The 24,368-nt window shown below is 47.4% G+C and overlaps 9 protein-coding genes across 9 annotated transcripts; 5 read left to right on the top strand and 4 right to left on the bottom strand. All coding sequences in view use genetic code 12, as the record gives it.

Annotated features, from left to right (window-relative positions):
* Nucleotides 1-65: 65 nt before the first annotated feature.
* STR2 (cystathionine gamma-synthase) lies at nucleotides 66-1,835 on the top strand (the record flags this gene model as incomplete). Its single annotated transcript, XM_002615561.1, has 1 exon — nucleotides 66-1,835. The coding sequence occupies one exon, from the start codon at nucleotides 66-68 to the stop codon at nucleotides 1,833-1,835; it is 1,770 nt and encodes a 589-aa protein (XP_002615607.1).
* Nucleotides 1,836-1,888: 53 nt separating this feature from the next.
* Nucleotides 1,889-2,446, bottom strand: FOB63_003324 (uncharacterized protein; the record flags this gene model as incomplete). The annotated part of the gene is made up of 1 exon (XM_002615560.1): nucleotides 1,889-2,446. The coding sequence occupies one exon, from the start codon at nucleotides 2,444-2,446 to the stop codon at nucleotides 1,889-1,891; it is 558 nt and encodes a 185-aa protein (XP_002615606.1).
* Nucleotides 2,447-2,723: 277 nt separating this feature from the next.
* On the bottom strand, nucleotides 2,724-5,204 carry WAR1 (War1p; the record flags this gene model as incomplete). Its single annotated transcript, XM_002615558.2, has 1 exon — nucleotides 2,724-5,204. One exon carries the CDS (start codon nucleotides 5,202-5,204, stop codon nucleotides 2,724-2,726), a length of 2,481 nt encoding a protein of 826 aa, XP_002615604.2.
* Nucleotides 5,205-5,986: 782 nt separating this feature from the next.
* MNS1 (mannosyl-oligosaccharide 1,2-alpha-mannosidase) lies at nucleotides 5,987-8,002 on the top strand (the record flags this gene model as incomplete). Its single annotated transcript, XM_002615557.1, has 1 exon — nucleotides 5,987-8,002. The coding sequence occupies one exon, from the start codon at nucleotides 5,987-5,989 to the stop codon at nucleotides 8,000-8,002; it is 2,016 nt and encodes a 671-aa protein (XP_002615603.1).
* A 604-nt stretch (nucleotides 8,003-8,606) lies between these two features.
* SKO1 (Sko1p) lies at nucleotides 8,607-10,640 on the top strand (the record flags this gene model as incomplete). Its single annotated transcript, XM_002615556.1, has 1 exon — nucleotides 8,607-10,640. The coding sequence occupies one exon, from the start codon at nucleotides 8,607-8,609 to the stop codon at nucleotides 10,638-10,640; it is 2,034 nt and encodes a 677-aa protein (XP_002615602.1).
* A 1,666-nt stretch (nucleotides 10,641-12,306) lies between these two features.
* Nucleotides 12,307-16,038, top strand: MSB1 (Msb1p; the record flags this gene model as incomplete). Its single annotated transcript, XM_002615555.1, has 1 exon — nucleotides 12,307-16,038. One exon carries the CDS (start codon nucleotides 12,307-12,309, stop codon nucleotides 16,036-16,038), a length of 3,732 nt encoding a protein of 1,243 aa, XP_002615601.1.
* A 100-nt stretch (nucleotides 16,039-16,138) lies between these two features.
* CTN1 (carnitine O-acetyltransferase) lies at nucleotides 16,139-18,484 on the bottom strand (the record flags this gene model as incomplete). The annotated part of the gene is made up of 1 exon (XM_002615554.1): nucleotides 16,139-18,484. One exon carries the CDS (start codon nucleotides 18,482-18,484, stop codon nucleotides 16,139-16,141), a length of 2,346 nt encoding a protein of 781 aa, XP_002615600.1.
* Nucleotides 18,485-19,248: 764 nt separating this feature from the next.
* On the bottom strand, nucleotides 19,249-21,129 carry CIS2 (gamma-glutamyltransferase; the record flags this gene model as incomplete). The annotated part of the gene is made up of 1 exon (XM_002615553.1): nucleotides 19,249-21,129. One exon carries the CDS (start codon nucleotides 21,127-21,129, stop codon nucleotides 19,249-19,251), a length of 1,881 nt encoding a protein of 626 aa, XP_002615599.1.
* Nucleotides 21,130-22,069: 940 nt separating this feature from the next.
* Nucleotides 22,070-24,265, top strand: FOB63_003331 (uncharacterized protein; the record flags this gene model as incomplete). The annotated part of the gene is made up of 1 exon (XM_002615552.1): nucleotides 22,070-24,265. One exon carries the CDS (start codon nucleotides 22,070-22,072, stop codon nucleotides 24,263-24,265), a length of 2,196 nt encoding a protein of 731 aa, XP_002615598.1.
* Between the last annotated feature and the right edge of the window lie 103 nt (nucleotides 24,266-24,368).

A 24,368-nucleotide genomic window follows, 5' to 3' on the forward strand; every position in this document is an offset into this window, starting at 1 on the left:
TTCGCACTATCTAAGATCGCGAACAAATCTAGATCTCGACCACTTCACATTTCAACCACAGAAATATGACCCTGACTGGCCCTTCTCAGGATGTGGGTGCACCCATTCCGAACAATACCGAGCATGCCATTTCCGTGACTTTACCCACATGGGAAGCCACCGTAGGTTACGAGGAAGGACAAGAATGGGTCGTGAGCCAGATGAAATCGGGCTACCCAAGGTTTTTTATCCACCAAGTGATTCAGGAGTTGAGTAAGAGCATTGAGGCCAAGTATGCAAGAAATGTGGAGCGGTGTATGGTTTTCCCGTCTTACAACATTGCGAAAAGGTGCCGAGAGTTTATCAAGCAAAAGTCAGATAACCCACTGGCTATACGTCGTGTTTTACAATTGAGCACCCCGCCTCCAGCAACAGAAGAAGAAAAACTGCGCAAGATTGAATCCACCATAGGCATCGTGTTCTTTCCACCGGAGGAATTTCCCCTCGCAAAGCAGTACTGGCAACACAGTGGTGAAGGCATTTCTTCTAGAATGGCTGAATATGTTTTGAAAGAGTTGTTTGAAAACGCCAAAAAGGACCCGTTGAGACTAAAAGGTAGGAGCAAGCAAGAGTTACAGGCGGAACAAATTAAGCGCAAGTCGCCTTCTATTACTGCGTCTATGCGGTCTAACTCACAACTGCAAAATGAAGAAGTTGAGACAGAGTTCAACAATTTCATTGAACAAAAGTACGGCCGTGTTTTGGACTTGATGTTTGCCGAGCAAGCCAAACTTGCCTTACGTCGGCGTATCAGTGGCCAGGCAGAGAAATCTGAGGCGCAGGTATCTGCGAACTTGGGCAAACGTGGTTCTCATATTAGCGAGTCAGAGGTGTACTTGTATCCTACCGGTATGGCAGCGATTTTCAATGCACACCAGGCATTGTTAGGCACCTATGACCCTCCAAAGAAATCTGTCTGTTTTGGTTTTCCTTACGTTGACACATTGAACATTCTCCGCAAGTTCGGGCCAGGTTGCTTCTTCCTTGGTTTCGGTGACGATGCTTCCCTTGACGATATGGAACGGCAGTTGGAGTCGGGTGAAATGGATATTATGGGATTGTTTTGCGAGTGTCCGTCAAACCCGCTCTTGAAAACCCCTAACTTGAAAAGAATCCGGGAGTTGGCCGACAAGTTCAATTTTGCAGTCGTAGTGGACGAGACAGTGGGAAACTTGTTGAACATTTCAGTTTTACCTTATGCTGATATGGTTGTATCGTCTTTAACCAAAGTATTCTCTGGTGATTCGAACGTGATGGGCGGCTCTTTGATATTGAATCCTGCGTCGTCTAAATATGCACAGTTGAAGGAATACTTCAACCAGAACTACGAGGACACTTATTGGGCTGAAGATGCGTTGTATCTCGAGAGAAACTCGAGAGATTTTGAAAGCAGATCCAAGAAGATCAATCGGAATGCTGCTGAAGTGGTGGCCTTGTTGGAGCAATCACCATTGATTGACCAGGTTTTCTACCCCAGCATTTCCGACACCAAAAAATACTACGACGAGTTGAAGGCTCCTGAAGGCGGATACGGCGGGTTGATTTCGTTTGTGTTTCGCAACCCAGAGCACGCAGTGACGTTTTTCAATTCTATTCAGTTGCACAAGGGCCCCTCTTTGGGCACAAATTTCACATTGGCTTGTCCTTATGCGATTTTGGCGCATTACCAAGAATTGGATGAGGTAGCCAAATGGGGAGTAGACAAAAATTTGATCCGGATCAGTGTCGGGCTTGAGAACGAAAGCGAATTGCTTGGTATCTTGCGCAAGAGTCTTGATCTTTGTACTAGCAAATAGTAAAATGCATCTATACACTATGTACGAACCTCTCAACTTTCATTTTCGATAGCCTATTGAGGATACTTCACATGAACACATGGAGCTGGAGGGTCGCCTGTTAATGGCTTGTGATCGACTGTTCCCACTGACCAATACTTCCTACTTGTTTCATAATATTGTTGCCAGCTTCGAATGTCGTGCGCGGCTTCTTCCGGGTCAATACCCCGAAGGTCATAAGTGAACTCATCCTCTTTCTGGAAACACCCAGTGACGAACGCACGTGCTGCATCACGCCCGCTGAAGAAACGATATGGGCCCTTGGGGCCGTATATTTTTGGCGAAGCACTCACATCGTACACAGACCCGTTGATGGCGATGTATATAGGGAGAGCCGGATCCGAGCCGTTGTACAATGCCAAGTCCTCCAAGGAAAAATGTAGCGGTTTCCCTGCAACCTTAAACTTCAAGAATCGAGGATCTATCCACTTCCCATCGTAGCCCCAAGTGGAGGAAGAAGTGAACCACCAGGAGGCAAAAGCATTGAAGAAAAGGAGTCCTGCAACTACACGTAGGATGTCCAAGATAGAGAACGAGCTCGAACTGTATCCCATCCGTGTTGGAGGCAGCATTGGGGTTTATGCTTTTTCCAAGAAATGATCTCGCGGCTCATACATCGCTTCTCATAATGTATGCGCATAAGGGTACTACAGGCAGTAGTGTGAAGGAAGACTATCGTGTGTTTTCCTATTGGAGTGTTAATATTAGACATGTAATAATTGATGATACTAGACATGCAATAATTGATGATATTAGACATGTAATAAATATAGACTATGTTACTCTAAAACCACAAATGCCGAAAATCTGTACACTTAAAAGAGACTCTCTTTCGCATCTTATACCTCATTAATTCATAAATAGTAAGTTTTCGGTTTTCATCGGCTCGTCTTGAGCAAAATGAAACTTACTTGACAGGGCATTTGAATCTGTGCTAAGAAGATTGCTCCAAAATTCATCGTCAATAAAATAATCGTCTTTGCTTAATAGCGTGTCCCAGTTAGGTGCCATGTTCGGGTAGTTGTGATTAAGTGGTGGCACCGGTTGAGTATATACCGACGAATCTTTGGCATCTGTGACCATATGCGCAAAATGGGGTTGACCTGCTGAGTTCATGGTTTGGTCCTGGTTATTTGGAAACACCCCATGCTGACCGCCCAAAACACCAGAAGCCAATTCTGGCTGTCCGTTCAGAGGTGGGAGATGCGGTGCAGGGGTTGCGGCTTCTGAATGAGGAATTCCGTCAGGAATATTGCCCATACCTGGGTGTCTCAAGCCACTCTCTTGCAAGCTCATTGACTTGTGCATGGATCTAGCATTTGGCGGTGCCTCAGGTCCTGGGTTGCCCTTTTTTTGGCGGAAACCAGTTGCTAACGAGCTAAGCATGTCCAAGTATGGTGCAGGTGGGTAGGTCTTCTCAAATGCATTGGTTAAGTTGGCACCAGAACCGAACTTGTAAATGACATTTGCAAGCTTAATCATATCCTTCATATCATGCTTGTATATGTCCAGAAGTCTGCTGGGGACCTGAAACTGCGCCAGAGTTTCGCTATGGCGCAACAATTCCAGCACCTGGGTGACATATGTCTGAATAAATAGTTGGAGAATGAGCATCATCTTCTTCAAGAAGTAGTTCGCCGGGAACATTTTTGATGCTGCGGAAACCTGCTTACTGAGCTTTTGGATGGCCACAATTGCATATCGAGGAACTAGTTCTTTTTCAATGTGTGAAGGCAAAGAAAGAATTAAGTAACGAAGGCGGAGAAGCATACCTGCAGTGTAAATCACACGAGAAGAATAGAACAATGGAAGAGCACTTACCTCTCCTGACAGGAGCATACTAAACTCATCCAACGCATACAAACAAGATGTAGTACACTGCGCCACATCAACCAATGTATCTGTACTGAGATTCTGCGTGCAGCTCTTCTTATCAGTGGAAACAAGGTTGAAATTAGCAAAGTTCGGCTGGTATAGATAAGCTTCTACTGAATAGTAGTAGGCTCTATACTGATGGTGTTCTGGTTTGAGCTTGGCCTTTATCGTTGCCAAGTTGGTCTGTAGCTCTGATAGCACATACTTCGTAATTTTAGGCTTGTCACAATTCTCTGGTGCGTGGACAATATGATGAATGCGCTCCAATTGATAATTAAGTTTGGAAAAAATTGCTAGCTCTTTGTACGGTTGGTCACCATATTTCTCGAGTAACTCACAACACTCGTCAACATATGGGGTCCATTTCACGAAAACTGCCCGACGAAGAATTAAACAAATGTTGACTGTGCTGAAATAAAGAATCATGATCAATGCTCGGTATTCCAAGCTTCGATATTGCTCTTCTTTCTTTTGAATGACCTGTGTATCACCACTATAATCGAACGAGGCCCTATTGACTATTCCCAAATCGTGCAAAAGTGTCACTGCAACGTTATTAAGAATATGGTACCTTCTCAGTTTGAAGAGCTCAGGGCTGTTATACCACAAGGATAAAAGAATGAGACATTTGAGAAGCTCCACTGTCTTTTTCCCTGCAACCATCACTTCTGTCACTACAGAGCTGACTGCCTGGTTTTCCAAGGCAAGACTGACGTCTGGGTTAACCAGACTCTGCATGCCCATACATGTGATAGACATGATGGTGTTAAACATGAAAGGTTGGTTAGCGATCATTGATTCCACTGTTGCATCAGAAGGAAGGGCAACCAAAGGGTTGGCAGCGTACAAGTGATCGCGGTAAACACGGAGCCGTAGCTCTGCCTCATCCATGGATATTATGCCAAGGGAAACTACATCGAGCTGTTTGTCCCGGTACAACATTTCCTGGCGGCGGTCAGCATTACGTCTGATTTCCTCTGTGATTTCCCTCAAGGTGACATTTTCCTCGCAGAGTAAAGCAAGCTCTTTTTCCAAGTCGCTCTTGGATATAAATAATGGCGAGTCAACGTCAGGCGCTCCAGTACTTGACTGGGCAGGCGAGTGGTTCGCCATACTAGGGCTGGGACCCGCTTCGTTCTTGATATGGTTCTCGGCCGCTAGATTTTGCCGTTGCAGGATCAAAAGCTTTTCTTGAAGCTCTCGCACTTGCTCTCGAAGCTCTGCCACTGTAGAAGCTTCTTTATTGGTGCTTCTTTTTTTCCGCTTGCGAGGCTGGTCTAGATCCATCTCACAGACCTTGTTAGAGTTGACACACCGCACACAAGGCGAAGCTGGGTCGTTTTCATCCACGGGTGTACATCTCACCTTTAGGCCGTGACACTGTTTGCACGCCTTCAGACGCCTGACCCGGCCCTTTGAATCGCCTGTCGGAGACGCTGTTTCACTTTGGGACATCAAAAATATACTCGACGAATGGAAGACGGCTGTTGTTCAAGAGAGACGGCTGTTGTTGAAGCAGGACCAAAATTATGCCGTTCTTGAGTGGGGTTCGGTTCGGTTATTTTGCGCATCGGCCTAAAGTGCGGTTTTTGCCCGGCACGCTAAAGCCGTGCTTAAGATCTCCCTGGTCTAGTGCGCATAAAGATATGGACAAGAACGAAGAAGTTAGCGGTCGAGAGAAAAATGCAAACATGTGCAAAAGTAGAACGGGGGACGAGCCAATAGAGAAAGGAAGGGATCAATCAATAAGAAATCAGGGGAAGAAATGAAGGAGGAAATTAGTAAAGAATAGAATACGCAACACACGGCTCAAAGAGTTAAAATTCACTTGTCTTCGGCAATGCCGCCTTAGTCCGGCTGGGCACATGCACCTGCTAAATGCCACTTGTTACCTTCAGGACTATATTCGACGGCCATGAGGATTTAAATGGAACCAAGGCAATGTTGGGCCATTTACCAGCCTACAACCGACGTTTTGCCTACAACCGACATTTCGCCATAGGTACGCGCAGGTTACGAGAATTCGATACACTTGGAAAGGAGAAAAAATAAAAGTCAACATAAAAATAGTATAAGCATCGCCTGACGTCTGTCGCTCTGTTTGGAAACTGACAATGCGGCTTCACGCATGCCATTTGCCGAAACACAAATGCCGGCTATGCAAATTAGTAGCACGACATGACTTAACAAAGTAACAAAGCCGCGTCTTCAATGACAGGGTGTGCCTTTCAAGGACAATGGTGTTCACGTGCACGCGTCCTCGTGATCCCACACGTCGCAAGGGCCTTCCACCTCACGCCTCAAAAAGTGAACATCTTGCCATGAATCCGTTCCTGAAACCACACACAAACTCAGGGCAATCCAGGTGGGCATCGAATAAACAATCACTACCATTGTACAAGGACAAACCTTCTGCATCGAAATCAGCATTTTCTCCAGCCAGAGGTAGTCGATCTAAGCGTGTCATGTTGTTCCGGGTTTTCGTGTCCACGTTGGCGCTCTACATTTTCTACTATTTTGTGACGAGTGACAAGCTGGCTCTGCTTTTCCAAAGCAGCTCGGCGTCGTCCTGGGCGGAGGCGAAGAAGGAAGTTCGGGACGTCTTTCTTGAGTCCTGGGCCGCGTATGAAGCGGATGCTTGGGGTAAAGACGTATATCACCCGGTCAAGGGCAGCGGGGAAAACATGGGCCCTAAGCCTTTGGGATGGATGGTCGTCGACCTGTTAGACACTCTCTTGATTATGGAGTGCCAGGAAGAGTTCAACAGAGCTAAGAGATGGGTCAAGGAGGACTTGCTGTACGACTTTGACTATAATGTCAATGTTTTCGAAACCACCATCCGAATGTTGGGTGGTCTTCTCTCAGCATATCATCTTTCAAATGATGACGTTTTCGTGGACAAAGCTGCCAAATTGGCAAACTCGCTTATTGGTGGTTTCAACAGCCCTACAGGCATTCCGTATTCTTCTGTCAATTTAAAGACAGGTGAGGGTATCAAGAACCACGTGGACAACGGTGCTTCTTCCACTGCTGAGGCGGCAACTCTCCAGCTCGAATTCCGCTACTTGGCCAAGTTGACTGGCGAAGACCTATATTGGAAAGCCGCAGAGAAAATCATGGAGGTTTTGGATAAGAACCAGCCCAAGGACGGGCTTGTGCCAATCTTTGTTCAGCCAGACACTGGAAAATACCAGGGTAACCTCATCCGGCTTGGATCTCGTGGTGACTCATATTATGAGTACTTGTTGAAACAACATTTACAAACCAACAACAAAGAGCCAATTTACTGGCAAATGTATAAGGAGTCCGTTGACGGTGTCAAGAAACATTTAGTTGGTAAGTCCAAGCCAAATGGTTTGACTTTTATTGGCGAGCTCGAAAAGGGTATTGGTGGACCATTGTCTCCTAAGATGGATCACTTGGTATGTTTCTACGGTGGTTTGCTTGCACTCGGAGCTACAAATGGCTTGCCTTTGAAGGAGGCCAAGAAATCGCCCTACTGGAGCCAAGATAAGGCGGATGATATGAAGCTTGCGGAGGAGTTGACATACTCGTGCTACAAAATGTACAAGGATGTTGAAACAGGCTTGTCTCCCGAGATTGTTGTCTTTAACACTGACCCGCTGAAGGATGAGGATTTCACAATCAAACCTGCTGACAGACACAACTTGCAGCGGCCTGAAACCGTTGAGTCCTTGTACTACTTGTACCAGATTACCGGTGACGAGAAATATAGGGAATGGGGTTACGAGATTTTCCAGAGTTTCCAGAAGTACACCCGTGTTCTCACTGCTGACAACAAGATTTCATACACTTCGTTGAACGATGTAACCACGACAAAGCCTTCGTATCGGGACAATATGGAATCATTCTGGTTGGCTGAGACGTTGAAATACTTGTACTTGTTATTTGATGATGAAAACAAACTTCCATTGAACAAATACGTTTTCAACACCGAGGCGCATCCTTTCCCAAGGTTTGACATGGCGCCATTGTTCAGCACCGGCTGGAGCAGGCCCATCGACGACCCAAGAAATGAGCATGTTTACGAAAAGTGCGTTGGAACGGCGGACGAGACCGAAAAAAGGCCGGAACCTAAGATAGATAAGAAGAATCCGCCTCAGGCGGCGCCTGCTGCCAAGAAGGTTGATGAAGAGATGAAGGAAGAGGTGAAGAAAGATCCGCTGCTCAAGGACGACGAGGGCAAGAAGCAGCGGAAAGTGGAAGAGGCATTGAAAGATTTGCAGAGTTAAGTATATGAATAGTGAGGAGCTTGAATTCCAGGTGCAGATAATGTGTTTTAGTAGCGACAGCAAAGAAACGTGAAACACCATGTAGACTTTATGCGAGATCTGGCGATTAATGCGCGCTAAGTTATGTCGGCTGCAAGATTGCTAGTGCTCACGGTACGAGCGGAAGAGGCATATGCCGATGAAACAGGAAAACGGAGGCCTGGACAAGAACAAAAGCAGGTGTCACAAGACGGAGTAAGATATCCGAAACCTTGCTGAGTTTCTCAGACGAATCCGTTACATCATTGACACATTTCACTTGGGACTTTCCAAGTCCCTGAAGCCAAACCTTAATCCACCTGAGACATATTTACCTGCATGAAGGCGCCTCTCGCACGGGCAAACCTGCATCCAGAGAAAAAACAATCTATGACGTAAGCTGAACAAGTGTTACTCCTCATCATCTGCCACAGATGTCCAGCGAAGTACGTATCAAAAACGCCACAGACAGAAACACAGGCCAAAAGTGGGAAGTCGGAGCACCAGAAGCAGGAGGATCAAGAACCTTCAAAAGGCAAAAGAATAGAAAACAAAAAAAATATCATCAATACTGTCTGTCCTTACCATGACCTCTACTAACCTCCAGCTGAAAACATCGTTTGACTTGGAGTTGAATCCGTTCGAAAGCTCTTTTGCTTCGAAGGATCTTCTTGCGCAAGAACGGCTGGTTGATTATAACGGGACAGGATCTGCATCGTCGTCCACAAACCATGGACTGACGGCATCCACAGACAAAACACCAGCCAGCAGCACGCCGGAACAGAAAAAGGAGGAGCAGCTGGCCACTGCAGGGACAAACAAGCATCAGCTTCGCATTCTGAACCTACAACCGCCAGGAGAGCGTCTTCCCGGGCTCACGCCGCCGCTATTCACGCCTGGGGGACGCCGTCTCCCGCCGATCCACCTTTCTCCCAACGCTCCGCTCGGCAGTCCCGGTACCCCGGGCGCCATCTGGAACAGTCTTGTTAGCGCAGGCAATGGCACCGACCAGGGCAACTATGCGCAGTTCATCAATATGATGCGCAAGTCGGGACTCACGCCCAACGAGTCCAATCTTCGGTCGGGGCTCACTCCGGGAGTTGGCTCCCATGGCTTCAACTTCAACGTGGGGACACCGGGGCAAATGACGCCCGGGTTGCAGTCTTTGCTTGGGCTTGCCAATGGCACTGACAGTTTTGCCATGCCTCCTCCCGTGGTGCCTAGTGCCGAAACCAGCGCAGATACTACAGTTGATAGTGCGAAGCGCGCCCCGGACGGCGCTGGGAAAGAGCCGCCAGCCGGGCCTGAGAGCGCGCCCGACAGTACTGCTAGTGCAGCCAGCGCCACCAGTATTGCCAGTGCCACCAGCGCGGCTAGTGCAACAGAGGGCCGCACCGCTAGCGTGGTGAGCTCCGGTAGCACGGCAAGTGGCGGTGCAGCAAGTGGAGGCAGCGGCAGTACTGTCGCAGCTGATGACAACAAAAATATGGAGCGGCCGAACGGCACCGCGCGCGGCAAGGCGGTGGAGGTGAAAAATGAGGCGGAGGAGGCGCCCCGCAAGCGCGCCCGCCGCACCCGTAAGACGGAGCGGCTGCTGCTGCAGACGGGCGAGGAGGCCAAGCGCAAGCAGTTTTTGGAGCGGAACCGTGTTGCTGCGTCCAAGTGCCGCCAGCGGAAAAAACAATTGTTTAGCAAGATGGAGAGCGAGTTGGCGTTTTATTCGAGCGGATACCGCGAGTTGTCTGCGCAGGTGACGCAGCTCCGCGATCTGTTGCTTCTGTTGCGAGGCCTTGTGCTCGCCCACAAAGACTGCCCTGGTCTTGTGAGCACGGTGGGTGGATATCAGCAGTTGCAGACTTTGATTGGCCAGACAGACTACGTGGCACAAGCAGCGGCAGAGGCGCATCCGAACTTCACCTCTATTCCTAGCACGATACCGACAACGCTCAATGCAAAGGGCGAGCTGGGACAGGATACCCGTGTTCAGGGCATGCATAACGGCCTGATTGTGCAAGCAAATCAAGCGATGCTGAACCAGGCTTTGCAGAACCAGACATTGCAGAACCAGGCGCTTCAGAATCAGGCTATTCTGAACCAAGCATTACAAAACCAATCTATTCAGAATCAATCTATTCAGAATCAGCCGATGCTGAATGTGACGATACCGAACCAGTCAATAAACCAGTCGCTACAGAATCAGCAGATGCTGAACCAGCCGGTACAGAACATGTCCAACCTGGTGCTGAACCAAATGCTGAACTTGCTGAACCAAATGCTGAATTTGCTGAATTTGCTGAACTTACTGAGCCAAGCTATTCTGAGTAGCCTGGTGCCCTCGAATCAGAGCCTTCAAAGTCTGCAAGGCCCAGTACAAAGCACACATGCGCCTTCAATGGCACTGGGGCAAGGCCGTCTCACCTACGATATGGAAATCGGAGCTCTTCCACGCAATTACTCGCTCGGAGAACTCAATAGCATAGATTCTGATGGCCAGCGACGCGTCATCAGCAACACCGAGTTGGCCAAATCGGGCAATTCCAACTATGGCTTACGCTCGGTCGCCAGTATGGCTGATTTGCAGGGTCACTCGACTGGACTCAACAAGCATTTTGAGTTGTGATATCTAAACGAAGATGGTTCGAGAGTTGAGAAAGAGATCTGCATTTGACAAATGATGTACAAATACTCCTCTGGGGTACTGCACTCATCAAATTTGTTTCGTCGACCAGAGATGGTTCATCGTCAATCTACTCAAAGTATATTACTGTATAATGCGGAGCGTTATGGATGATACGCATTTTCGAATTACAATTGCATAGTTCACAATGAGAAGTCAAATCTTGAAATTAACTCAAGTAGTTTATATGTGAAAACTTCACGATTATAAAAGTATTATTCATAAGACAACTAATAGTTGTAGACGAACTACCAAGTCTTGTTGTCCGTAAAGTTCCCTCACTGATTTCTTCTTGAAAGTATTCTGCGAGACGTTTATATTTATAATTTGTGCGAATATGGACGAACTTCAACATTACTAAAAAGAGCTACAAAAAATCATTTCTGCCCTTGCTCACCTACATCTTTGAAGCATGGAATCCAAAGGACTACATCCACACGATGACAGCAGAATATGCTGCTAAGATGTTAATTCGTCCCAGATTAACGCCCTTTAAGTTCTGATTCTGATAAATGTCCTCATTCGGAATAATTCGCACACAGGACTCGAATGAGTATCATAGAACACCTTATCGAATAGGGACAGTACGAACTAACTTGGATGCATATATTGTCGGAAGAATTCCAACGAAAATTAAACAGCAGCTCCCATTTCCATTAATAGAATTACTCTTAAGGTCGGTTGAGAAACCGTTGAGCTTACAATGGAAGCAGGTGCGCAATTTAGCGTATGGTTAGTGAGGTGACTAAATTTAACTTCAACAAATTATTAAGTTAGTAATAGAGAAATAGAAATTTTTTAAAGGCAATCTAACGATAGTAACTGCATTGGATCTCTAGCAACGGCTTTACATGATGGTATTCGAAGGATGCTATGCTTAGATCCAGCCAAGCTTGACCACGTCATGTTGTGTCAAGAATACAACAATCTGGATTGATCGTGACGCGAAGTTCAGCCTGGTTTGTACGGCACTAGCTCATTGTTGATGAAAAAGTATATGCGTTCCATAGTGTGTGAGCACATTTCAGCTGCCCGCATAACTTAAGGCGCTCAGGTACAGAGCCAGATTGTTGGCGAGAAATATTTTTTAGGAAAGAAGAATTGTTGCAGAATAGGTATTGTACCATTATATAGCTGAGCAGAAACATATGCTCAATGGCTTTGACAACATTTTTTTTTTTTACTTTAATGGGCTGCAGTTCTAAGGACCATTCATCTCCCGTAGTCTAGCGAAATGCGCATAGCGCTTCACTACATTCAATGCGCGTCGCACCTAAAGTTAAGGAAACCACAGGGCAAGCGAAGGAAACGGCCTAGCGAAAGAAACGGCCAAGCGAAGTACACACGACACCGCGACACAAACTGACCCAAGATTCAGCGGACCACATCAAGATCAAAAGTTCACCAATCTGCTCCACGGGCAAGCCAGAAAAACTCTTTGCCATAGACTGGCAGCGTTAAATTCCATCCACTCGCAATCTGACTTTTCTAGACCCTCATTCGCGAACTGCATCTGCTCCACCGCGAATCCACTACGCTCCCCGGTCAGCCTCCTGCACAGAACCCAAGAATAGATCGCCAGAACAAAGCCTCTTCTCTCATCTTCCCCATGGCGTCGCAGAAGTTGGTTCTCCCCTCGCTTCCAGCGGCAAGCACTCACCGCGGCCCGCTCTCACTGGACCAGCTTTCTCGAAAACGCCTCCAAGCGCTCCTACACGCCATCACAGGCGAGCTCAAGGCTCGAGGCACGCGAACGCCCCATGTCTTTCTTCCGTTCCGCCTGCGCATCGACGATACCAAGTTGGAGATGTTTTTGCGAACCGTGTTCCCCCATGGCCAGTATGCGGGAGATGCAGTGCTAGGTGCGGTCAAGGACTTTGACGAGTTTACGCTCGTGTGCGGCCTCAAGTACTTGTGGTGCAGACTTCCAAACAATGAAGTTATTGGATGGAAAGTGTATCTTGAGTTTCGGCGCCGTGAGCACGAAGCAGGCTATCCCAAGGACGCATTTCTCACCATCATGCCCAAATGCCTACTGTCGTCGGCACATGCGTCTATAGTGTACGATTTTCTCGATCTTCTCATAAGCATCGCCTCAAACTCGCAGTATAACCACCTAAGCGGGCGCAAAGTAGCCAAAATGGCAAGCTTGTGGGCGTTCAACGTGGCTCCACACTCGGACCTGGCCTTTTATGATGCGACTGCTATTCGTGAAAACACCTTTTTGGATGGCTTGGACGCTTGGAAGCTCCACTGCAACGGCTTGTTCCACTTGTGTCTCTCATTTCTCCGTGCCATGTTGCCTGACACAGAATCAGATACTTTGAATCTCCCGAAGACGCTCCAGTCGTTGCTTGTTACCAGCTCCTATCCTCCACCAGATAATGCACCTTCAACAAAATCTGTCATTGTCATTCCGTGCGTGCAAGTACGTACAACTGTACCATGCTCTGACCCGTACGAGCTCATAAGCAAGGTTCGTCACACTCTACGCTTCGACCGCAAAGACGACTTTTTGTCTATTGAAAACTACACTATTCTCAAAAGCATTTTCCAGAAAGGCTCTACGAATGAAATCGTCGATACCTTGACCGAAGAGTCTCGCCGTGTGCTCACACGTTTGTGTGCACCGCCTATCGACTCAGAATTTAACTTATACCCGGGCTGGGTCAAGCCTGACAAGATTGATACAGATATACCCATGTACTCAGAGGTTTCCATTTCCAATGTTACGCTACAAGATTACTACATTTGGACCTGGCTTCTGTCTCTAGGCTCGGATCAGACTGTTTCTACCAAGGCCCTCTTTGGCCGTTCTATTGTTGTTGAAGCAGGGCTACATGGCTTTCAAAAATGGTTGATCATATCTGAGGTCACGATATCGCCCGAAGACTACATCAATAAGTTCAAGGATATTGACCCACCAACGAATGAGCCTCCATATCCACCTGTGAAGACCGACGCTCCCCAGCCTCGGAAGACTGTCCCCATTCAAGCCCCCACTAAAGCAGAACTCCCGCAAGCGCCTACTAAAACAGAACTTCCGCAAGCACCCTCTAAAATGGAAAATCCACAGGCTCCTACCAAAGTGCTGAAAAGCACTAAGAGTATACCTCCTTACCCTAAAACTTCTCAAGCTGCAACACAAAAGAATGATTTGCCTCCCCCACCTCCGATTGAGAAGGATGGATTGTTGCCAGATGTCAACTTCGAGGCTGACAAATTCAGTTTCGAGTCGCTTTCGGAAGCTGCGCAGGCTAGTAACCTGCAATATTCAGATAACCAATACTCATTGGATGGAGAAACTAGGTTGGCCGCAGATGTCAAGGACAAACTCAAGATTCTGCAACCGAAGAAAAAGACACAACGGCAAAGACCCCCTCCTCCTCTACTTGTGCCCGAACCACAGAAGAGTGCAAAACTGTCTCCGAAAAAGGTGACACCCGTATCGAAACCTCTGTATGAAGAGCGGCCATTATATATGCCAGAATTCGAGACTTTCCAGAATTATGTTTCCAACTTTGAGGAGCAAAGCAACCCATCTTCACAGTACCTGGAACCTTATGACACGTATGTGACTCCACAAGAAAAAACCTTACAGAAGGTCGATGATCCATACGAGAATTATGTCGTTCCGGGTGAAAAATCACACGCTGTGCATGATCTGGCAAAGCTTGAAACATTACCACCCCCAGCTCAATCATTTAGGAAGTCTCCACCACGGACTTACAAGGAAAAGCAAAAATCTCCTCTACCTCGGGGAGAATCTCATAGTCCTTACCAACACCAAGACTATTCTAGTGAAAATCCGCAAAATGAAGGTAATTTTACCTCAACTCAAGCACACGCTCAACAGAATACTGTTAACCATACCCATCTTTCGAAACAAGAGTTCGAGAACCACAGTTATGACAATATTAACCAAAGACCCCTTAAGATTGAAACACAGGACCACAACCTCAAGCAGAGACCTCTCGAGACTGCAAGGAAGAATGGAAACTCTGTCAATGGACCATACGACATGGAAACTGCCTACTCGTATGGGCAGAAATCTAACACTTACGAGCAAAATTATCCTCAGGACCAAACATACGAGAACTCTCAAGGACATCATTATCAATATCAAGATATAGCACAGGATAGCCCTTCTTCCCAATATCCTCAAGACGATGATGGAGTCTCACCACAGAAAAACTATGATCATGAACCTTACCAACAAATAGCACCTTCCCCAGAAGTGGGAACGAACTCTAGCGAGGGAGAAGTGAAGAAAAAGAAAAAGAAGAAGAAGAAGCGGAAAGAATTTGATCCTTTGCAAAACTTACCTGATGGCCCTCCTCCCATGCTTCCTCCCATGCATCTCCTACCGGACGGCCCTCCACCACCATTACCATTTCCTGCTGATCATGCTGAAGTGCCAGATCCAAATCACTATCAAAACTATGGAGCATCGTACTTACAGGATCAGCAGCATCACTCACAGCAACAGCCGTACGAGAATTACACCCAGCCCCTTCCCGCACCTAAGAAGCGCTCGCATATGAAAGATCCCAAGCTTGCCGCCAATGGCTACCAAGAACAACCATACAATCAACACGTGGGCAACGGACCATCCCCAGGTCACTCAAGAGCGCAAGAGAACACATACATCTCTCCACAGCGCATGGAACCTTACTCTCCAGGTACTCATGCTTATCAGATGCAATCTGCTCATTCTCCTGTGGCTTCTCCAAATATACCCAAGAGTCTGACCACACAACCTGTACCGCTACCTGGACCACAGCAAGGGTACGCAGAACTGAGGCCGCCTCCGCGCCAACACCAACCTCAACAATATTTATCTCCACCACACATGATGGCACCTCGTCGTGCGTCTCCGCAATACCTGCAATATCAACAACCGCCTGAGCAACAACCTTACCCTATACCAAACCAAGGGTATCCACGCCAGGCTAGCATGAGCCTGAACCAGCATCACATGGTCCCACATAACGCAGGTCCGATGCACACCACCATGAATTCTGTACATCCATCACACCAAAAAATGAACCAGCCACATGGAATGCCGGAATACCCACCAATGGGTTCTCCTGGTCAGATGCCGGTTTCACGAAGCATGCCTCCAGGACAGCCCATGTATGGATATCCCCCACCGCACATTCAACAGCAAATGTACTTTCCACCTCCTCAAGGATACGGTCCACAACCCGTGAAGCCTAGTCCAACGACAAGCGAGTTGACCATGATGAGCATACCTACACACGGCAAGTTCAACAAGAACAAGAAACCAAACAAGGCAGGTATGCGTGCGGCCTTGACCCAAGGTGAATTCGGAATCTAAGGAGTTACTAGCAGTGCTACACAAGTTCTTAAATAAATAGAATTGATAATAGAATAAATAGGGATGCGTACGAGCGCAAAGTATTGCAGTTCTGCCATAATCAGTACTCTGACAATCTCAACTTCTTCTCGATGTCACGTACAGAAAAGTTGCTATCCATACGGGTCAAGAAAGGTGGTTCCGGTGACTGACCTCTGGACTTAATATCATCTTCTCCCATGTCGAAGTAACCGTATCCACCTAATAAGGTAGTTAATGCATCACTCTTGCGTGGAGCAGGAGCAGCCTTCACCGGGTGCTGAGCCGATTTAATTTCTGTGTCTATTGGAGCAGAAATTTCATTGCTATCATTGACTTCCTTCCAGATTCTGTAGAATTCATTTAAGTAAGAATCTAAAGTCAAAAGGAATCTTCGAGTCTGTCTATGTTTCGATGAAGCGCAAATAGAAATGGAATCATCTTTGATAATGTAACCAATTCCAAAACCATTTGCACTTACTGGACCGAATCCAAAGAGACGTAAAGAAGGATTGCCACAATTGGAAGTCGAAATGATCGTGTTATTGAGCTTGTCCCAACCAGCATCAGCGAATATTGAAGGTAACTGAGTTAAACCATCTTTCAAAATTTGCTGATCATTCTCTCCAACAGTGTTACTGGAAGAGCTGCTCATAGCATCTGTTGGGGCTGTAATAGTGTCATCCCCTCTCATTTCTGTAGCTGTGAAGTCAGAGAAACCGCCTGAAACGTAGCGCTTCCAGATACAGAATAACGCATACAAGTGCCTGTCAACACCATGACCAGCTGAGCATCTCTTTGTTTGCTCAGTGTGTTTAGCACAGGCATCAGTGAGATACTTCAATTTCTCTTCTGGGGGCAATGAGGGATCAAAGAACTTGCGCACATACAAGTTAGACTCCTGAGACACGGTACGGATTGCCTCTGTTCTTCCATGGAAAAATGATTTTGTCATCGCCGGTTCGTAGGTACATTCAACTTTTCCATACAAAGCATAGTATGCTGCTTGGAAAGCCATCTGAACAAAAGCATCCGGACTATATTTCATTTTCTTAATTGTCGAGGAGCCATAACTTCTGAACTCCAAGTGTCTGAATTCGTTCTGGTTGATCAAGTCAGACAAACGAGTTTCACCAAAACGCAAGGCAAGTGACAAGTCCGGGGTCAAAACCCACTCCAACTTCCTTGGAATTGTGACGAGATCGTTTTGATTCTCATCTAAAGAATTCGAACGACCATTGTCCCACAATGAAGGAGAGTTTGAGTTGATGGACTGGGCGAAGGAAAGAATAGAGTCGGTGTAGATATCACTGACATACCGCAAGACCGTATGGCCATCAACACCAGTGTGCTCAAAGTTGATACCAGCTTTACCATTTTGGGTTATAATAATTTGTAACTTGTCGTACCAACGATTTGTACAAGTACCAACCTGAACTCCCTTATCTAGGATTGACAAGCCACATAACATGTTCTTTGCCAAGTCATCCAAGTTGTGCAAGACAAGATCATCAAGACAAATGATAAACAAAGCAGAGTCCACAATGGACAAGATTTCGCTGTTGTTCAGGTTATTGACGATAGTGGGCGAAGTTCTAATCTTAGCCCAGATTCTTCGATTCTCTGTCGTTAAAACGCCAAAGGAAGACTTTGCAATCTCATTACGAGGCGTTTTGAGAGAGTCGTGGATAATTGAGGTGAAGTTGCTCATCAAATCCAGCTCCAGCATGATCAAATTGTTATTCGCATCCAAGACGTCAAACCAATAGAACTGGGACTTGCTCAATACAACAATATGGTTTGAGTACGGATCTGATTGCATGACACATCCATCATCGGTAGGAATTCTCGAAGCGCCAAATAATTTGGAGTATTGGTACATGCAGAGAGGCTTGCCGTTTCTTTGCTTGTCGACAGGTAACGTTTCGTTCTTCAAGGCACGAATGAATTTCAAGGAAGAGAGGGTCAAGCTGGCAGCCCTTTTAACTTGAGGGTTCAAGCAAGAAGCTTCATTGTTGAACGGATCGTCCTCCAAGAGGAAAAACGGATTTAAGTTCAACACTACAGGCGAGTCATAGTTCAAATAGGCGTCGTACCAGAACTGCTCGATATAAGAGTTTCTGGTTTCTGCGTATTTCCTAAGCTCAGAATCGAGATACTTGCCGGTACCATCCTTCAAAAACTGGCTGACTGCCTGCAAAGTGGCCTCGTGCTCTTTCTCTGTTTGAAGTGGTTTCAACACATTCAAGTAGTTGGTACAAGTTTCATTCAAGTCCGGAATAGGCAACTTTTGTAGTTCATGTTGGTGCGCATAAGTCATGGAGAGGAGGGAAATGCGGGTGCCAGGAAGGTGGGAGAAGGGCAAGATATTTATACCTTTCCACTCCGAAATCTGGGGAAAATGGTGTGGTCCGGCACACATTTCCATGTACACACCTTGAATTCGGAGTTAGGTCCACCCCCTTGTCCGAGCACAGCGATAAGAAGAGTACAAGTCGCATGAGCGGAAGCGCAGCCAATCAGGACCGTTGTAATATGTGGTTCTCCCAAACTATGGGCAATTTACAGTAGGGCCATAAGAGAGCCTTTTTGTTAGTCTTGCGAAGACTCCGGGGTCAACCCCACAAAATGAAGTGCGCACCCCACTTAGACAATTACGTGCGGATGACCACATATGACCAGAAAAAAAAAAAAAGGATCGCAAGGAAATAAAACGAGAAAAAAAAAAAAATAGACGAAGGAATTAAAAAGTCCGACTATCCGCAGGCCACCATTGCGTAATGATAAGTACACACGAGCCACTTTTGTGCCTGCAGACCGGACTAGCGGAGACGACAGTCCAAGATCAAACGGATATAACTGGATATCTTTCGGCAACGCGGGCCACGTATCCATGGCAATTGGTGATTGAGAAAACCGTAGCCCGACACACCCGGCCAGAAAAGCTCCGCCGCGAATCATCGCACACAAGCCGACTCTCCTACCCCCTCCACACACAACTACCATTTATTGACAGTAATTACTTGCAACTTAGTGCAATGGACTACTCGATAAGACAACTTCTGGACATACTCTGTCACTAAATACAGCAACTTCGTAAAGCCACAATATCTATAGGGGCATCAACATGCCCTAGGGAATGAAATACACTCTAGTGATGGCGCTGTGACAAGTCAGTTACACCGGTCTAGATTAATAGCCGTCGGCACCTCCCCGTTTGCGCCAGAAATCGGCTACACCTTCCCAACCTCCGTCCTCGGTGCGCTTGATGGCGTTCATGGCAGTGAGGGCACCCGTATCTAAAAATGAGTGGTTCATGGCGTGAAGGTTCTGAACTACAGCCGTGCCAAACTCTTCGTCGAGCATAGTGCTGTTTTCTGCCATGATACATTCAGGCACGAGCTGGTGGTGCAAGCGCGGATAGGCAATAGTGTCAATGAGAGGCATGTTTTGGTAAATGCTGCGAATGATGGCCTGAAGCACCGCAGTCACAATGCGCGATCCACCCGCCGCCCCAATTACGAGGTGGAGCTGTCCGTCGCGGCGTATAATGGTGGGAGCAGTCAGCGAGAGCGGCCGCTTGTACGGTGACACAAAGTTGAGCGCCGAAGGCGTCAAATTGAAGGCGTTACTGGTGTTGGGCAACGAGAAGTCGTCCATTTCGTCATTGAGAACAATGCCTGTGGTGGACTCGTAGACCAGCGAGCCAAAAAGCAAGTTGACAGTGGTAGTCATGCCAACAGCACCGCCATTCTCATCCACCACAGAAAAGTGCGATGTTCCGCGCGGCTCGGTCAATTCGTACAATGGCTTGTAATGTGGCCATGCAAAGGTGCGGTTGTCAGCGTACTGTTCTGTGAGAATCAAGTCGCGCGCCCATTCCCGTGAAGTGTACCGCGCCACCGATCCCGCCCAGTAAGTGCTGTTGACGTCGCCCAAGTGCGAGCGGGCAGAGGCAGTCCATTTCATGGCTTCTACCAAGCGGTGCGTTTGCAACACCGCATCGGATGTGGTTCCATTTTCCTCTAGCGCCAGATAGAAATTGAGGCCCGCAATGAGCGCCAAACCTGACGAGACACCTCCGGCGGTGGCCACATTGTACTGGGAACCATTGTGAGCAAAGTCAAAACGAAGCGCAGGCGATACGTTCACAGCATACTGCGCAAAGTCTTTGGCTTCCAAAATACCGCCCAGCAGTCGCGCGCGCGCAGCCAAGAGCGGAGCAATGGGTCCTTCTGGGTCGTAGAAAAGCGCCGACGACCCGTTGCGCGCAATGGCCTCAAGCGTATTCGCGTAGTTGGGGCGTGTAACAATGTCGCCCACATCCACCACGCGGCGCGAATGCGGTTTATAGATGAAGTCCCAGTTGTAGCCCAACTCGGGTGCTGGAGAAAGCACGAGCGTGTGCAAGGTACGGGCCGCATTAACCCAAACGTCCGACGCTTGCCAGCCACGGCGATTCAACTCCACCACAGGCTCAAACAACTGTTCCCACGTCAAGTTCCCTGACCCATGAAGGGCGTGAAGTTTTTCAAGCCCAGCAAGCTCGCCCGGCACTGCCACCGCGAGGCCGCCAAACTGCGCGCGAAGGGGCGCCCCGTCGTACATGTGCTTGTGGGCGCGCGCGGGCGCCATTTCGCGCGCGTCGATGGTAATGGATTCGTTGCCACGGGAACTGACTATAAACCCGCCGCCGCCAATTCCAGACGAGTGCAGGTTCACGCTGCCAATACAAAGCGCCACCGTGACAGCAGCATCAGCAGCATTGCCGCCAGCAAGCAAAATCCGTTTTCCCATTGTTGCACAGAGAGGAACGTCGCAACTGACCATGGCGCGAGAGCCCTTGGCGTGAAGTTTCGAATCTGGGTGGAGCGAGGGGCCGCGACCCAGAGCCCGCATGGTGTAGTCTGGGCGCGAAAAGGCCGGAGGCTCAAAGGATGGAGCGTAATTGGGGTCCGGCTGCACAACCGCTAGCGCGGCAAACACCTCGTCGCCCATTTTGCGCGGGAAGAGATACACGCCCAAAAGAATAAGGGCGGCGAGCGCAACAGAGCGTGTCACACGATCCTTCATGTCAATGGCAGTTTAGTGATTCAGAAAGGTTTTGGCCTGGCCAATGAATGGGTGTCTAAAGATGTTCAGAGCAACTAGGCAGGTGGCTCACGAAATAAACAGTACACGATTGCTAGAAGCAAAATCTCCCTGACTTGAGACAACCGTAGAAGGAACACAGTTCAAGTATGCTTATGATCGGATACGGACAGCTTTATTTATTGATATGCCGTCTAATTTGCTTTCAGGCCCTTTAGTAGCGTCCTGTCTTCTGGTTGGACCACTGAGACACTGTTTTTGTGGAAAGAACGATTGTGGCTTCGGAGGTCGAAGTTGTTTGTGACCGATAAGCCGAATGCAGGCTGAAACTGTTTTGTCAGCAGTGCGTTCGATATACTGTATGCATGGAATGTGTCAATATCCTCTCCTGAAAGACCTTGTTGGACTGTTCTACTAAGTCTTGCTTTAACTCTAAGCCCAGATCTTTGCATACTCTTTCATCTAATGAGATGTAGAGTGTTCCTCAAATTAAGCTTACCCCCTACAGAAAATGTCCTTGGTGCTTCCCAAAAGAAAAAGAAAAGAAAATCCAGCAGTCCAAGTCAATATACCTGTCCTCACTGACGCTAGCTGGGTCAATCTTCAAACCACGACCTCATTTGTTATCTCAGATTTAAGCTACTCACTCAGACACTTTTCGAAACCACTAGTTGCCTCGAGGTAAACACCCGTACACCATACAATAATATTCCGGTGGTTTCATGCCAATCAACCAATAGTCAAGACTGTTTGCTATTAAATATTGTGTAATCGCAAACGTATTATTGCAAACGCCTTATTGCAAAGAAATCGAACGCCGTGTGCGCATTATTCAGAGCCACAGTGAAGTTGAGCCTCATACTCCACATCTCGCAATGCCTGCATCTCATATCTTGTGCCATCTCTCTTTTCTACCTTCACCATGGACAAAGATCTCCACGTAACGTCTGTGCGCTCGCAGGAGGGGGATGAGCTCGTTAATACGATCTTGCCGTCGTACCATATGTTCGAGGCGACGATTTTCAAAAAATTGGAGCCTAACGAAGAGAGCTTCAAAGAAGACCCGCCTACATACGAGATGTCTCCGCTTAACTCGGGTGGAGTCACGCCTGTTTGCACAATGCCATCTCCCACGCCGCTACCCGAGCCGACTGAGTTCCCCTTCCCGTCACAAACCACTTTCAACCAGAACTCGGCAGAACTATGGGAAACCACCGTATTAGCAAACGTGCACAAATTGGATAATTTGGCAGACCTCGGCAACGTTAGGGCAAGTCGCTTGAATGCGAAAATCACCTTCACCGATAAGGTGTGCCAGAAGGGCCAGAAGCCGGACATTGTGGACTTGTCTCAGCGTGAACTTAAACAAGGCGATTTCATCCACGGTTTCGTCACAATAGAGAATACCAATCTGGAACCAGTGCCGTTCGATATGGTCTATGTCGTATTTGAAGGCGTTCTTTCTGTGCTCCACACCTCGAATGGACCTCGTGACCGCAAGCAACCTCCCACAGTGTTCAAGTTCCTAAACATGCTAGACTTATTCGCATCCTGGTCGTATGCTAACATCGATCGACTCGCCACGGATTCGGGCGACCCCCACGATTGGTGTGAGGGCGAAACAGATCCTTACGATAACACAGTTTTGGCCATCGATGTCAAACGGCTATTTCAGCCAGGTGTCACATATAAGCGCTTTTTCTCTTTTCGTGTCCCAGACAGACTTTTGGACGACACTTGTGACATGCACAGTTTAGACTCACATTGTCAGCTTCCTCCAAGCTTGGGGCCTGCTGCAAACTTGAACACAGACAAACGCTCTCGTGAATATGCGAACATCACAGTTAAAGATTTTTCCTTCATGGACACTTCCGTTAGCTATTCGGTTTCGGTAAGAGTAATTGGCCGCTTATCCCAGTACACTAATCGCTTGGAAAAAGACCGCTATGCTTTAGTTAGTGAGGCTAGTCTGCCTCTCCGAATATTACCATACACTAGTGATGAACCACACAAGGAGTACTGGATCAAGAAAGTCAATTCCTGCTATAAAGCGTTCGAGGAGATAGTGAAAGACAAAATAGCTCAGGGCGAACTGGTGCTTGCGCTGATGAAATCGGAGCTGAGCATACTGCTCACACCACAGTCCTCTCGCTCTTCACTTGCGCCTGTGGTCAGCGAAAAGGCAAGACACTTGTACCATGTGTCGGATTCAGAAACGAAGAAAAGTTCATTTGGTAAGTCCAGCGATACAAACATCTATCTGCATTTGAGCCCGTACAGGAAGAAAACTCTAACGGGTTACTCAAAAGTGTTGGGCGTATTTTCTCTCGTGACTCCGAAAAGAGCATATAAGACCGTGTACGTGCCGCCTCCAAAGTTCAGAAACCCGATGCAAGGCTACAACACTAAAGTTACCATACCAGTGGATCTTTCTTACTACTATGATGAGTCCGCAGGTCAACAGGAGCCACCGGAACCCAAGAGCTTGAATGTTGAACTCGTGGTTTTGACTATAAGGTCGAAAAAGCATTATATTCCAGTGGAGCTCAACCATGATATGTGCTTCCCAGACCATATAGTCGATGACATCGAGAGCAAGAAACCGTCAGAGGAGCCAGAAACTTTTGATACCATTGTGGTCAAACCTTTTCATGACCACTATACACGTCTTGTGTCATTAATGAAAAAAATTGGTTTTGACAACGAAGCTTTTCGTGTGGAAACCCTGCTATTCAAGGATATTAAGAGCATGGCTATGCTTCAGACTAAGAATATTAACCTCTTGTTTCCCTCGGTGGAAATTGAAAGCACTTCGGAGAAAAGCTTAGGATCACACAAGAACCCTGCGACAGTGCCATGGACTGTCTCGCATTCATCAACTAACCCGAATTACAAAATCCACACTAAAAGGATGGCAATAACGGTGGACTTGGCCACATGCCGCTTGAAAGGGTCCAGTGAACACGGGCTGGCAAAAAATGCCTACGACTCCTTCTGCTTGGTCCCTGAATTTCAACTATGCTTGGTGGCCAGATTATACTACTTCAGAATTACAATCAAGCACAAGAACGGCGCTACTCAAACAGTACACGTCCCACTCTCAATCGAGGACAGCTGATGTCCATTGCATGGGAAAAAAAAAATTCTCCGCGCTGGAGCTAAATGAGTTTTCTTTTTTCCCCTTTGTATATAGTTTTAATATATGGTTGGTGTGCATACCT

This window comes from Clavispora lusitaniae (assembly GCF_014636115.1).
Source record: "Clavispora lusitaniae strain FDAARGOS_655 chromosome Unknown tig00000105_pilon, whole genome shotgun sequence".
Taxonomy (NCBI): Eukaryota; Fungi; Ascomycota; class Pichiomycetes; order Serinales; family Metschnikowiaceae; genus Clavispora; species Clavispora lusitaniae.